We start from the raw sequence: 15,595 nt of genomic DNA, 5'->3' as shown, positions 1-15,595 counted from the left end.
CATTCCCCTTCGTTTGACGATTGCCAGTCGGTCGTAATCAAGAGCACGATAGTTATAATTAATGCATTATTCAGGCGTAAAGGTAATGGGAACGGTAGTTTTCAAGTCAGCTTACATCAGCGAAGTCTTGTTGAAGTTAGTGTCGAAAATTATTTCAGAAATCTCAAATTTTTTTCGTTTTTCAAGATTAAGAACTGCCTCGTACAAGTGAATTTCAAGCGTTAAATTACCATTTCCTATCTCTTCTGACGACAATCAAATAAATTTTAATACATTATCTTGTATTGTAACCTATTGTCAACTTGGAGGTCGGCTGGTTGGAAACAAAGAGCTAGGGTGAGAATTTGCTATGGTTCGTACTTGTCATTTGATGCCTATGCGATGAAGTGTTTCAGACATTCCCCAGGGTTATGATTCGACGTCATCTCAATCGAGTCGTTAGCTACGTCACACAATCACACTTTTCAGTCTGTTCAGCTGTCGATCGAAGTTGCAAAAACAATTAACGAACGAGCCTTTCTTGCTGTCGAATCATCCGATTTATTGGGAAGATGGTGTGACATGATCGATGACGATGATGTTATTTCAACATTAGAAAAAGTTCGTAATCCGGAAGAATACTTCAAAAACTAATTAGTTTTAGTCATTAGGATGTAGACAACGCGGAGGTGCTTTACAGAACTTAGCTAACTAATATCGACGCAGGCAAATTCGTTTTGACTCTTAGTTTGATAAGTTATATTTTGCCTATCACAAGTGACACATTTTTTAATTTGAGCTGTTTGTTTGGTCGGACAGAGGCAGATGAAAGGGTGGATAGGGTTGGTTTTTCACATTTATCCAAAAATATAGGGAAGTCAAATAAGGTGTTTTGATCGTGTGACTAGCAACACCGCGTCACAGGCCGGGAATCCGTATTGTATTGAAAAGTACCCATTTTTCCCATTTGACCAAATTGTTTTTATTGTTTAAAATCGCGAACTCATAATGTATATATCATTTTTTTCAACTTGTAGTTCTTTGATTACCAACGGCTTTGATATTCACTCGTTTGATTGTATTATTTTATTTTCGTAAAAACACAATCCCTTTTGAGTTTGGTAATGGTCTGTGAAGTAAGAAGTGAACTAGACCAGTTATTTTCATTTGATATATACAAATATATATATTATCTAGAAGTGTTCTGCAGTTCAAAATCACTACTTTAAACTGGGAAATTTGAAAGTAAATAGTGGATTTTGAATTGTTACGTCATCAATACCTATTGAGTCATTAGTCAATATAGCATGAAGCCATATTTAATGTATCGCCGTATTTTTGCATCAGCGTGATTTGATATCGAATCGGTGGTGGCTGGAAAAATGTATCATCCCTATTTTTATTATATAATAGCAAAGAACGACATTTTAACCGGATAGATTTATATTATATATACATTGGTTTGAGATGGAAGCCTTACGAATGCTGTCGAAAGGTCCGGGAGTAGATTATGAAGCCGAAGTTGAAAGGCTTCTGAGTTGCCCAATTTGTCTTGAAGTTTATAGCAAACCCGTCGTTATCCTACCATGTCAGCACAATCTCTGTAGAAAATGTGCAAATGATGTTTTTCAAAACAGAGGGACACCGATGGGATCTGGCGGTCGATTTAGGTAGGCAAATGCAATATAAAATGAGAAAGTAGCTTAAATATAACTTTGGCTTACTTTGTCTGATATTTTCAGATGCCCAACCTGCAGATATGAAGTTATGTTGGACAGACATGGAGTTTATGGATTGCAGCGCAATTTACTTGTTGAAAATATTATCGATATGTATCAGTCAGAAAGCAAAAAGCCATTCCGTAAAGTCGAGGTAAGTCAATCCACGGACTTCGCTCTTATATGATTGTGTATGTACCAATGAAGTGCGACTGACGCCAAGTCCGAAGTCTCTCGAAAATGGTACCCGAAATTCTGTCATACTCTTAACACGATTCAAAAATTGACGTTTACTTTCTTCGTTATGTGATAAAAGAAATAATTGATCTTTAAAAATTGGACATAACTGCAATGGCTGACGAAGCTTTAGTTTTTTTTTTATAATGAATGTACATCTCTGGTTATATTTCCACGCTCTATCCCAATAAATCAATATACAATATTTAGGTTCTCATGTGCGAAGAGCACGAGGAGGAGAAACTGAACATTTTCTGTGTGACGTGTCAAAAACCAACTTGTTCTATGTGCAAAGTATTTGGACAGCATCAAGAATGCACAGTCTTCCCTGTTGAAAAAGTGTACAAAGATCATAAGGTATATACTATATACTATAGTTATACTATATATATTGTCTTTCGTAATAATTCCCCGTTGGAAAGCTTTAGAAAATTTTAATACTTCTATGCTCCAAAATACGTGGAGTCTAAAGCTGATATCCATGGCCACAAATTATCCCGTGGACTGACAGGGCGACGCAATAACCAAGTTGGTTTCTAGTGTCCCGAATCAAATCTTTTATTACATTTATTTTTTTTCTCAATATGTTTAAACTAATAATTTGTACTTGTAGTATTTGTAAGCTATAGTAATCTATCTATAATAGATTGATTCAAGCTTTTGGATAATAGTTTTAACTTTTATACGGCAAATGTTAAACTTTTCAGTCTGAAGTCAGTGGAGCGATTGCGATGTTGGTGGCTGGAAATGATCGTCTTCAAACAATAATTTCCAAAACAGAAGAACTGACTGTTAAGACAGAGGTAAGTTGCAATTGACATATGACTTTTTACAGCTTTCATTACAAATTATTCGGTCTATATGGCATATTTCGACCCTCTTGTGACCCTCTTAAATAGAAGTTTTCGGGTTTTTGTTGATAAAGAATAAAGCTTAGGCCCTTAGGGTAAGTTGTCGAAATTGCAAAAAAGAAAGTAAAAAGAAATGTATACCCATTCGAGAAGGGGCAACTAAAGATCAACATCGGATGACTTACGGTTACTGAGAAATTTGAACTGCAATCAGTCTAATCATCGTCTTTTAAAGAAAACGATAAATGATTTAGTTTGAATGATGAGGTTGAATTAAAATGATAAGAAAGTGGTGTTTGAACAAAATAGTCCAATCCCTGAAATATATCCCTAGGTCTATATTCTCTTTTATTCGATTAGCTCTTTTTAATATTTGCCATTTTAAGGATTTAATATATATATTATATATTGCATTTGTTTCAACATCAATTATTGTATTGTATTATTGTATTTCTTTTCTTTTTTTTTTTGAATAATCTTTGTTCTGAATTCAGGAAAACAGCAAAACCGTACAAAGTGATGTATGTGCATCTTTTGATAAGCTTTATGCTGTTCTCGAACAAAGGAAACAAGCTATGTTGAGCAAAGTCAAAGCATTAACACAGGAAAAAACAGAGGTAAAAGTGTTTATTTGTCACACGCACGTATATTAGCACGAGTATGGCTGAGGTAGGGTCGCATACAGTGGTGGGATTCATATTTTTTGTCAGCCGGTTCCTTCACAAAAGTCATATTTTTCAGCCGGTTCTGCTACAAACATAAGGTAGATGTTACAAACAGAATATTGACAATAACCAGTAATGTCAACCGGTTCGCTGATCTCATAAAATTCCGTGAGATGGTTCTATAGAACCGGTGCGAACCGGCAGAATCCCACCACTGGGCGCATACCCATAGGCGCTTCACGATTTAAATTAATCACGAAAGCATTAAATTATATAAAAAATAAATCTGTTTATATTTCTTTCGGCCTTTCACATAGGTCTGTCTATACGACCCTTTATCAAAAATTTTTGATAGTGAATAGCAGATGACCATAAACGCTTTCAAAATAATAATTCTATAACGCACTCCGGCAATTTTGCACGTCGGTGCGCGATTTGTTCATATTCGTTTGCACTTTGCATACAAATCGAAAACAGAATTAAAATTAATCAGGTTCTGATACAACCCCACTGATTATTGCTTTTCAATTTTCAAACCGTTCAAGTAATCATAGTTCATTTTAAAAAAAATAATAATACTGTAACAATATAGCCCATCAATGAGTTTACGTAAAATTATCAAGCACATTGAGTTTATCCAATTCATCCTTATAGATTTTGCAAAGTATGCTGAAACAATACGGCAGTCAACTCGAATCTTCAAGTAAACTTGTCGAAGAAGCTTTGTCGTTGTTGGAAGAACCCAACGCTGCTCAATTTTTATCAGTCAGTCGTGATTTAATCAACAGGTTTGTACAGACATTTTATTTGAAAACGCTCACTGTATTTTAAAATACATGTTTCACTGAAGCGTTTGGAGTTGTCGTGCAACAAACACCATTCGACAACCTTCTGCTGAATTTTACCTTGTCAATATTGTATATTCATTATTGCCATCATGGGTAACACTGCCAAATAACCAGCTTTATTTTTACCTGACAACATTTATTTTTCTTTATTACGTGTGTTTATATTGGATACCTTTTACATATTGGCCCACCGATCAGGGTTTTCCTTTAACACCTTTTTGTCAGTTTTGTTAGTCGCCGCGTTCAATATTAGAAAGTTAACAAACGAAAGCAAAACAGAAAATGCAATACGGTCTAAGAATTAAACAAATCGTAGTCGATTTACTCTATATTAACGCCGCGGTCATGACAAATGACATCCAGTGAAGATCTTTGCAACCAATTGGCGCCGGGTACACGCCCATCGGTCTAACAGGGGGGGGGGGGACCCACGCGTCCACGCATTGGAAAAACTAATATAAGTTCGACTGTTTGTTTTGCATGACTTCTATATAAAAAAAAAAACAGTGGGCATGACAAGAAACTTTTTATATTACATTAAAATTTGGTCAATTTCATAATAATGTGAAGAATTTGAAAATATTTTTTTTATCAAACGTACAGTGACATGAATTGGAACAATCTAGAAATGTTAAACAAAGCTCCCGTTCGAGATATGAAAGGCATTTTGTGTTCTAATTATAATCGTTTAAAGGTGGAAATCGTCCCATGGGCCTGGATTTCATATCGCAGTGAACCACAAATGACTTTGACAGCGTCACGTCATACGCAGAAAGATAACGTTTGACGCATGGTTTTGTATATCGAAAGCCGTCCATTACGCACGCCGCGCATTCTTCCTAAATTAAATGACTTAACTAGGATTGATATTGGCCATAGCGCAGTTCATTCATTTACATCGGTACATGTATGCCACGCAGAGTATTTGTTCGCGATCGAGCCTCCGTTATGCAGCGTTGACTAAAATTTGAGCTCCGACCTCCTCTGTATCCTTATAAGAAGTTTCTGACCAAACTAAACAGAATGAAATCCTGTTTGATTGCCCGATTCTCCCACTGAAATGAATCAAGCGAAGATAAAATCAGTTATATATTTATATTGAAGATGGTCTTAACAACGGCCATAACGTTTTATTCATTTTAATAAATACTGCTGCCTTTGCCGTCGAATGAGGCAAAGACAAAGTTTTTGCTTGTCGTCACCTGTCTATCTACCCACGAGGCGACGACGACAAACAGTTCACCACAGAAACCACTCCCCTAAATAAACCATCCAATCAAAATGTTGCATTTCAGAGTGACTTCGACAGCAAAAGCCACTGACGTGAGGAAACCACCTGCGGACATACACCAGATGGGAATGTTTGCGGTAGATTTTTCAAACCATGCAAAATATTTATCGCGTATCAATTTTCCAGCTAGAGGTAAACATTTTTGAATTTGAAATATATTTATATCCCCATTATGCAATCAGAATCTGTAAGTTGGGTTGCGAATATTTGAATATTAATCTGATGTAGGAACTGTTGACGCATTTTAGTATTTTAGTTAAGACTGACCATTGCTGGTCACTGCGGATAGTTTGGTTCCATAAAATTGTGGCTACATCCTTGAATATTAGATTTAATGACGAATTTATAAATTATTTTTATCACCATGTTTGTACGCGTTTTCACTTCGAACAAAGCCCTGTATATTCAAACACTGATGTGCAAGGAGCCTTTAGGCGCTGTTCAGTTCGAATAAGATCACATATATAAGAAGACACTGATATGCAGGAAGCTACTATATTTTGTAAAGAACGGAATCTTTTCTGTTCTGCTTTGCTTACCGTATTTTTAGGCTACGATGATACAACGCATTAACCACTAGGCCCTAGCATATAACCAGCTTTGCCGAGAATAATGGGCTAACAGTAGCATCTGACAGATTTTATAAAAAATCAAGATTTGAACCTCGAACTACAGGGTACCCCTGGCCAATTGGAATATTCTAGAATCTAGAGAGAACACAGCTGAGTGGTGCGAAGAGTTCTAGATTACTGAATATTTGGTCATCAATTATACACAAACAGAAGTCCAAGTTTTATGAAATTTTCGAGTTTTTTTTTCAGGCCATCTTGAAATAAACACAAAGGCAGCTTTGACGGTGATCAAATCGTAATATTTTATCATTTTATCTAGGAGAGGATGAAGAAATTGGATCAGAAGATTATGAGACAACCAGTGACCAGGCGTCATGTGATTCAGAAGTTACGTCGTCCGCTGCGTCAACCACTCACTCTGGAGATGTTTTTCAAGCAAAACTTCTACTTCCTAAAGCAGACGACGCTGAAGAAGTCGTTGCAGCTGCCAGAGTTACACGCACGGATGACGATGACGTTTTATCAGTGACATCACGAAGCGATTATACCGGTTCGGATCGAAGGGAATCAAATGTATCTTTTGATGGTAAGCGAAAATCAAATCAGAAATAGTATTAACAAAAATGAAAGTTAGTAGCAATTTCAATATGAGAATGTTTTAATTTGCTGGGTATATAGAATATATAAATGGTAAATGAATGTGATGTCACCGTATATTGCTATTTCGTAGACCGTCTCAGAACTGCCAGTCGCCCGTTCACCCTTCAGCTTCAATGCCCACGTTAATGAAGAAACTTTAGAAAACTCTGTTTGATTTTATTCTCAGATTTCCACGATACACAAAATACAAATCTTAAAACATTTATCCAGACTAGCATAGAATCATTTACATCGTAACTATCGAAAGATATCGGAGTCGTATTTATACGTCGATCATACATCTAATTAAATACTGTAAACTTGAGCTCGTGATTCACGTTATAAACAGAAACTCTTATTAGCTCAATATGGGTAATTATAAACATCGTACGGATGGGATCTTACATATAATTATTTAAATATCGTGATAAAATAAATTTCAGTTTGATAATGGCCGGACGAAACTTGTTATTTTCTGTAAAGTGGATTAATTTGATTCAAACGAAAGTCTTTGTTTAAATTTTAGAAAAAATTAACTTTGTTTTCATATTTTTAACATGAAATGAGGTACATTTGGGGGTTAATTGCTATATTAGCGAGTTAATTGCTATAGTTATACTCAAATGCATCTGTATGCTAAATTTTCGTCGCTCCTTGAGAAATTATATTGATATTTTTACAGATGATAAACAATTAGACCAATTGGATGATGAAGTAAAAGCTATTGCAGAAAAGTATCTTTCAGGACGTGCATCCAGAGCTAGATCGCAAGCTTCGACAAAATCGGATTCTTCCGCTGAAGCGAGACGACGTAGCTACAGCGAAGAGGTAACTACTTCTTTGCTTGAGTTTATGAGTGTCATCACCATCATTAAATCATAAATGCGATTCTAGCATCCCATATCTGGATAAGTACAACAGTCTAATTTAGTATCGACGTTACAACTACTGTTCACTTAGAAAAATAATTTCGCGGCCTAGAATCGACTAAGTTGGATGGGTCCTTATGGTATTTTGGCGGCGAACCTTTTTTTGTGATATGGTCTTATGACGGCGCTTTATTATAGCTCGGTTTATGGTTTGGTTTCTAACTCATGATTCTGAATTCTTTTTAAACAACTCCATAAATATGATGAGACATGATAGAGTCTTGAGTTATTGCTAAAATTTTATTATTATTATAAATTATTTCAACCGAGCATGAAATATAGAATTTTGTCACAGAAAGCTATCTTCGAATTTGCATGCAACTATATTCAAACCTAAAATGGTTACAGGTATCTCATCATCATTGCTTCTCCATATTTTGCTCAATATCATATGACAACTGTAAACAAAACTGCATATTTTTCGATGCTGAACGGTCTTTCTTGTGTAATTTTACGTTTGCAAAGTTACAAAAACATTCGAGAAATACACGATTCGAAACACGTCATAAGTCAAATAGTAATAGTAAAATAGAATTTGAATGCAATAAACATTAAAAGAAAGTATGTGACTAATTCATTACTACTATATTTGTCAACCAACTTCATATGATTATATGTATTAAGCAATGTATTACTATATCCGACCGGATTTATCGATCAGCCGAGTGGCCACGATTCGCCATGTTATGACTTTCATCTTTAACATACAATGGAAAATCTTGGACTATTTTCTATCGATTCCCCATCATGTTCAGGACATGCGACCTTCGCATTTGTTCATGGTAAAGTAATTTTTCATCATTCTCATCCGGTGTTTGCTAATTTCACAGGAATCCTTGTGGAAAAACTGGTGAATACCGACCTTCATTTTGCATCCAAAGATCATCACATCAAGAAATTATTCAAATCAAGATCACTGCATCTGTGAAAATCAAATATTCAAGGCGGACAATTTTGCCAATAAAAATACTCTGTAATAGCATGAAATGTCGCCTACATGTATACATACGATTTTCTGCTTTTTGTACTTTTGTATTTTATTCCACGCTTATTTCACGTTCATTGCGTGCATGCTTAATATGGTTTTTACTTAGAACTTGTATATTATTATATTTATATATATGTATCCAGCTAATAAACGGCTCATGCCCAATGAAGTAAATGAGAACAATTTAAATTCAAGTTCTTTATCGCCGTCGTGACGCAATAGATGGTAAGGTGGATGAATAGCAGTTCCTTGCAGGAATTCAGTGTGTCACCAGAGAGTGATATTTCGCCTTGAAATTATTATAATCCAGATTATTTTATTTATATTCGGTCAATAACTATATTTGGCGTGCGGTGTGTATATTTATACGCAAATAAAACACCGCGTGTCACCTTTGTCACACTGTTATGAGGAAGCGTATATTAGAAATGGGCAAACTGAATTTAGATTTATTTTTAAAGTTTATTCAAAACATCTAAACTATGAATTACTAAAATAATAATAATGTTTTTCTTTTCATCTCCTGTTAAACAATGTCAGCCAGATTAAATTTTAACTAATGGTACTATATGATAATATGGTCTTTCGAAAACAGTAAGTACTTTTCTCAATAATGCGGGCATTTGCAAAAAAAGGTTTTCTGAATGCAGCACTTGCATAAAAAACTTTGTCCGCCCCTGGGTCGCAAATATATGTTGTGAGGTTAATGATTATTGTGAGGATATGAAACGGGATTCATTCTATGTTATGAGTTTGGATGTATATAGTACTTTGGTAAGATGGTTAATGTAAGCATCCATACAAGTGGAGCACGTGGCATCGTTGGACTGGATCTGTAACTTGCAAGAAATATTTGTGCAACTGCATTACTAAACTAGTTCAGGTGCAATCATTTTGTGTGTATTTTTGTTCAAATTTAGGAAAAGAAATTTCCAAAAACAGGCGATTCGTATGGAAAATTGGCTTATCGAGTTCCACTGACGGGAACGAGAGACTCTTCACCCGTGACCACGTCTTTTCAACCAAGCAGACTATCTGCGCGAAACCGATTTCAAGCAAATTCTTTCACTGCATCACAATCACCAGACAGGCTGTGGTCAAGAGATTCCACTCCGAGATCGAACAGTCCAGCCATGCAAGAGTGGCGTACATCGAGTACAGAAAGACGTCTAAGTAACGGCATACCTGAATATCCTGATATGTCGCCTTCTTTTCCACAGACGGAAACAACGTCTTCGCCTACACGAGGCAATGTAAGGATGCCAGAAACCGCTTCACAAACGTCTCGACCTCGGCGATCCCCACGTCGGCTGCAGCGCAATTACACAACCCACAGACGCAGAACTTGGTCCCATTTACTAGACAAAAAATGAGTTGTGCCCTTACGGAACTGTAATTTTAATTGCCCAGAGCCTAAAATAAGCCAAGTCATTGTGTGTCGACTCTCGAGTGCCTAATTAACTATATAATTTATGTACAGAAGGAAGTGTCTGATTTTTATTTCGTTTCTTTGTAATTTTGATGTTTTCTTTATATTGAGAATAAAGTTGTGTAAATTAGCAAGTGTTCATCATCTTAGACAAAGTCAGAGCGAAAGCGATAACATATTCATTTCGAACAAAAAAAAATTTTGGACCCCTCCAGTCGGCTTAGTGCATATCTCATGTAAAATTGAAATGGTTGGGAAAAGAATATTTTTTCTCCTCAGTCAAGGTCCTGTAAACTTAGGTCATATCTCGAGAATGGTACCAGGTAGAGATGTCATATTCGAGTTATACAAGGGAACCGAGGTCAATTTCCGCCATTTTTTGTGCAACGATTCGCATGCATTTATCTACCCCTAACGAGCGTACACTTTGTATTTCATTCGAATCTTTCCCCTACATTTCCGCTTGGGGGTCGCGCCGTAGGTGCGACTTCCACTGGATTCAATGAAACAGGTTTTGATCAATAAGCTATGAATGTAACTGCCATTTGAGAGGTGATCAGTCCGTAATATTATACCCACTTACAACTCGTAATTTTCAGAACTTTGCAGGTCAATATCTATATATAATTGTATCATTCGCAACATACCAATATATATATATTTGTACAATTTATCAAATTGCCAAAACGAACTTTAGGCGAAGTGCTTTATGCTGCGTCATGAAGATTGTGTATATTCTGTAAGTTCTTAGTCATGCAGATTTAAAGCATTCGGTAGTTAAAATTTGCAAAAATAAATGTTGCAAGAATTCCAAAAAGTTCCATATTTTCATTCCGACGCACAAAACTTCTAGTCAGTCACCGAAAACCATTTTTTGTCATTCTTATCAAACTATATTTAGGACTATATATATTGTTGAAAACAAAAGTTCTTGCTGACAAGAGCTATCAAGGAAGCAATATCAATTCATCGAAGTTGGCAAATATTTAATTGCACCTGAAATCGCAAACGTCATTTTATTCGCAAAAGTAGCAAAACATCATCAAAGAAAGGTCAACATTTTTGAAATTCAAGGGTGCAGTTATCAATATCAGAATTGTAGTGACTGTATATTTAGAGACTTGTTCGGAATCAAGGTGTGATAACTTCACAAAATAATGTTCATGTTAAGCGTAAATTTTCACTGTGTTTGATAGGAATTTGTAGGCTATTTGATGATTAGATCTCGCTTACTCAAAAATTAATGATCAATTCGCTATCTTCACATAATCTATTTTTTTAATCAAGCGTATTATTTTCAAGTGAGGACAAATATATCTACAGAAGCACCTATGTCAAGATGTTACCGCGGTTTGCACCGGTACTATACAGCGTGTTTGCTTTCGTAAATGGTGATATTTGTCGGACAGCAGGTGAACTTTGTTCACAAGTCAATCAGCTTTGCTTCCACCAGAGTCCAGACGGAATAGAACCTACGTTTCAACCCCCAAGAGTCGGAAAAGCAGGACCACAAGGCATAAAGGGTGATCGAGGAGAACCTGCTGCGGTAAACTACACTGCCATTGAAGAAAAGTTAGAAACAAAGTTTCGAGGTGCTTTTATGTCATTTTCAAACGCACGTAAACATGATTTGATTTTAATTTGGCTCGATTTTAATTTGCGTTTATTTGGTATTCATTAAATTATAGTTATAACGTAGTTGATTGCTGAAGTCGAGAACGAAATTTTTATTGAATTCGAATATGAGTAAATGTTCGAACCAATATATACCTTCTTTGGATGCCAAGTTTTTACATAAATATATTTCATAACAGAGATAGAAGATCGAATTGATGCAAAATTATCAAAATATGACGCACTGCTAAATGGAAAAGTTGCAAAGGAAGAATTCAAATATGGTTTGTTTATGTTTCAAATTATAGTTTTATTTACAAATTCTGCTTTTTGATATAACTGATTTTTGAAAAAATATATAACATGAAACATATATTCAACAATTTAACAGAGCTAGGCAAGCACCTGCGCCACGACTGCAGCGAGGTGTCAAATGAAGAGGCAAAAACTTGGAACAACAATGGTGGAGTTCTTGATATTTTTCCTGATATAAACAAGTACGAAGTTTATTGCGATATTTCCACTGATGGTAACAAGTGGACGGTGAGTACATATTCAAATATATATATATATATATATATATATATATATATATATATATATAAGTAATTGTAGTAGATAACGTAATGCTGGATACCTAATGTATAGTAGCATATTACTCCTCTTCACACTTCCAAAACGGTGGAAGTGAACGTTTTAAACTATATGTATATATAAAATCTATAAAATTACTCCTCATCGATTGGAGAGAGTGAAAGTCTTTGAAAATATTACGAAACGATTCGATCTACCATGGAACCCGTTGATTTACAACATAAATTCAGATAAAAATATTCTGATAAAATTCAATAACAACCAATTTTTTAGGTAATTCAAAGAAGACAAGACGGTTCGGTAGATTTTAATAGGAATTGGGCGGACTATGTAGCAGGATTTGGAAATAGAAATGGAGAATTCTGGTTAGGTAAAGGATTTAAATTAATTTTAAAGCTAAAGAATAAATAGTTTGCAGAAAAATAAATAGTTTTACACAAAAGGACATTTGGGTCGGAATATAGCGATTTTGCTATATATAGAGTTGGAACAAGAGTTGCATTTTGAATTAATATCATTGTCTTGTAATTTCGGATTCCAAAATCTCGGAACTATAATATATATATAGGGTCACCATATTTTTTTGATCTCGAAGCGGGACGCCTCCAAAGATCATAGCTGTGATTTTTGCACCTTCAAGTGTTACACTGGGGTCTACATTCAAAACCATCCGAGCGTCTTCATTGACCATATTGTAATCTAAAGTTCATGCGCTGTCTGTCTGAATATCGTTTCAGTTCGAAAAGTATAAATAAATTTACGTTAACGTTAAGCACCCCTTTGGCGTACGGGGCTTACACGTAGCAAACGAAACGAACAAAACCCAAACCCACTTCCAATAAGAAGGCTAACGGTACGCTACACAGCAACAGCAGAATCAAGAACATTCTATTTGGTTTTATTCGTGTATTATGCTGACTGGTTGAACGCCAAAGCGGGACATTTGGCTGACCTATCGGGACACCGGGGCAAGACATTGAAAAGCGTGACTGTCCCGCCTAAATCGGGACGTATGGTAAGCCTATATATATATCAATTGATATAATAAAATTGGCAAAAACAGCGTTGTTTTCGCGAGTCGAGAGCTGAATAAACATCATTAATTGCGTTTATTTGTCACCCAGGTCTGGAAGTCATTCACAAATTAACGCAAACTGCAAATTACATTTTAAAAATAGAGTTGACCGACTGGGCCGGACAAACTAGATATGCCGAATACGGGTAAGTTAAGTCATTCCCATTACTTCTTGCTGATTTAAATATCCAATATAAATCCAACCAGAAGTTGCCGGCCAAATATCTCAGACACGACAGTTCAATCGATCTATGCCTGTCTTCTATTTGTACGTTAGCGATTAGCGAATTGTTTTTTTTTTAGAATGGCAATTAAATGTTTATTAAATTTTCACACCGTTTTAATACTTTTTATTTTTAAACATCCTTCACGCTTGCTTTTCAGATCTTTCGCTCTTGGGAGTGCTGAAACAAAATATCGCCTGTCTGTCAGTGGTTTCTCGGGAACAGCAGGTGACAGCTTGTCGTACCACAATGATAACAAATTTTCAACTCCGGATCAGGACAATGATCAACATTCCGGTAATTGCGCTTCAGATAACGGTGGCGGATGGTGGTTTAGAGCTTGTGATTATTCCAATTTGAATGGGCAGTACCATGTCGGTGGAGCATATAGCGGTCCTGAGAATGGAGTAGAGTGGGAAAAATGGCGCCACAACGGGCATTACTCAATGAAAAAAACCGTCATGAAGTTGCGACCAAAGATATAACGAGACATTCAGATCATGGACATTTGATAATTAGAAGTAATCCACATGTGTATAATAAAAACGCATCAACCTTTATACAAGATAAACATGATTACTTGAATACAGTATAAAACTTTTCATTTGCTTACGTGTTCTAATTAGCGTCAGTCCTAACTTTTAGCTTTTTTGTAGTTCTATTATTAAGTATTCTATAGAATACGTGGCCTTTTATAGAATTTCACACGTCAACTGCTCAATTCCAACACAAGCAAGATACTTTACGACGGCCATAACTGGGTGTTCAATTTATTTATGAATCGTCCTTATTGACTCAGTATGTTATTCAATCCTAATACATTTCCAAAATAACAACTAGTTTTATCAAACAAAGCAAACATGTCAGTCACTTTGCCTTTGGCTACTAAAGCTCTAATACCTGTTTCTGTGTGATGTACAAAATAGCTTCAAACAAATTAACCAACATATTTTATAAGTCATGCAAGTATTGCGCGGAAACGAACTTTATGTTCCCTTCTAACTAATGAAACAGCAAAAGATTGAGTAAAATAAATGGTCTAATATGACTCGGACGAAAATTGAAGCATTGGTAATAATAGCCTTCTGACGATTTTTTGAGTAGTGAACTTAGAAATTGGTTTGTCCATTAGTCAGAAGAAGCGCATTTTTCACAGCAGCAAAAACGATAACAGCAACAAAGTTAACAATAAAACGAACAATGTATGTTTTCTTGGCATCGATTTCCTTGTTTATTTTTATAATAATTACAATTCAGCAATAAGTTAACAATGACGTAACAATTACAATTTATTCCGTCGTTCCGCCACTTCTTTCGATCAGACAGATATTCGAGCGTGGTTATAATGTAAATTGTAAATAATGCTTTTTTTTTGGTAGTTTTGTGTATTATTCGTCAGACGTAATGTTTGCAAATGTATATTGTGCGGCAAATAAATAATGTGAGAATATGAAATGGGACCCCTTCTATGTTATGGGTTGGGATAGATATAGTACTTTGGTCAGATGACTAGTGAAAGCATCTATTCAAGTGGGACACGATAATTTTGAGACACCCGTTAAGAACATCATATTCGCACGAGGGAACTAAAGCACGATTCCGAAAACTAACAACGCATTGTTGGACTGGATCAGTAACTTGCAAGAAATATTTATGCACCCGTATCAGAAAACTAGTTCAGGTGCAATCATTTTGTGTGTATTTTTGTTCAAATTCAAGAGAAAATTTCCAAAAACACACGATTCATATGTAAAATGATCAAGAAAATTAATTCCAAGATCGAATAGTCCAGCAATGCAAGAGTGGCGTACATCGAGTGCGGAAAGACGTCCAAGTAACGACTTACCTGAATATCCCGCCTTCTTTTCCACAGACGGAAACAACATCTTCGCCTACACGAGGCAATATAATGATGCCGGAAACCGCTGCATTATTAGCATAA

The 15,595-nt window shown here is 35.6% G+C and overlaps 2 protein-coding genes across 3 annotated transcripts; both read left to right on the top strand.

Moving 5' to 3' along the window:
- The first annotated feature begins 1,368 nt into the window (after positions 1-1,368).
- LOC120331612 (tripartite motif-containing protein 54-like) lies at positions 1,369-10,276 on the top strand. 2 transcript variants are annotated; one of them, XM_078113959.1, is made up of 10 exons: positions 1,369-1,649; positions 1,722-1,851; positions 2,145-2,291; positions 2,642-2,737; positions 3,280-3,402; positions 4,105-4,238; positions 5,594-5,721; positions 6,481-6,747; positions 7,483-7,628; positions 9,638-10,276. In XM_078113959.1, the coding sequence occupies exons 1-10, from the start codon at positions 1,447-1,449 to the stop codon at positions 10,088-10,090; spliced, it is 1,827 nt and encodes a 608-aa protein (XP_077970085.1). In that variant the 5' UTR covers positions 1,369-1,446; the 3' UTR covers positions 10,091-10,276. The 2 variants fall into 2 exon arrangements, with proteins under 2 accessions (XP_077970085.1, XP_039254644.2); XM_039398710.2 differs by lacking the exon at positions 9,638-10,276 and adding an exon at positions 8,560-8,900 and having other exon boundaries at positions 1,370-1,649.
- Positions 10,277-11,365: 1,089 nt separating this feature from the next.
- Positions 11,366-15,102, top strand: LOC120331623 (microfibril-associated glycoprotein 4-like). The gene is made up of 6 exons (XM_039398721.2): positions 11,366-11,738; positions 11,961-12,044; positions 12,152-12,303; positions 12,628-12,724; positions 13,479-13,575; positions 13,814-15,102. The coding sequence occupies exons 1-6, from the start codon at positions 11,486-11,488 to the stop codon at positions 14,136-14,138; spliced, it is 1,008 nt and encodes a 335-aa protein (XP_039254655.2). The 5' UTR covers positions 11,366-11,485; the 3' UTR covers positions 14,139-15,102.
- Positions 15,103-15,595: the final 493 nt, after the last annotated feature.

Source organism: Styela clava, chromosome 6, assembly GCF_964204865.1.
Source record: "Styela clava chromosome 6, kaStyClav1.hap1.2, whole genome shotgun sequence".
Lineage (NCBI taxonomy): Eukaryota > Metazoa > Chordata > Ascidiacea > Stolidobranchia > Styelidae > Styela > Styela clava.
Note: the sequence above shows the minus strand (reverse complement) of the source record. Positions and strands in the feature narration are given on the sequence as shown.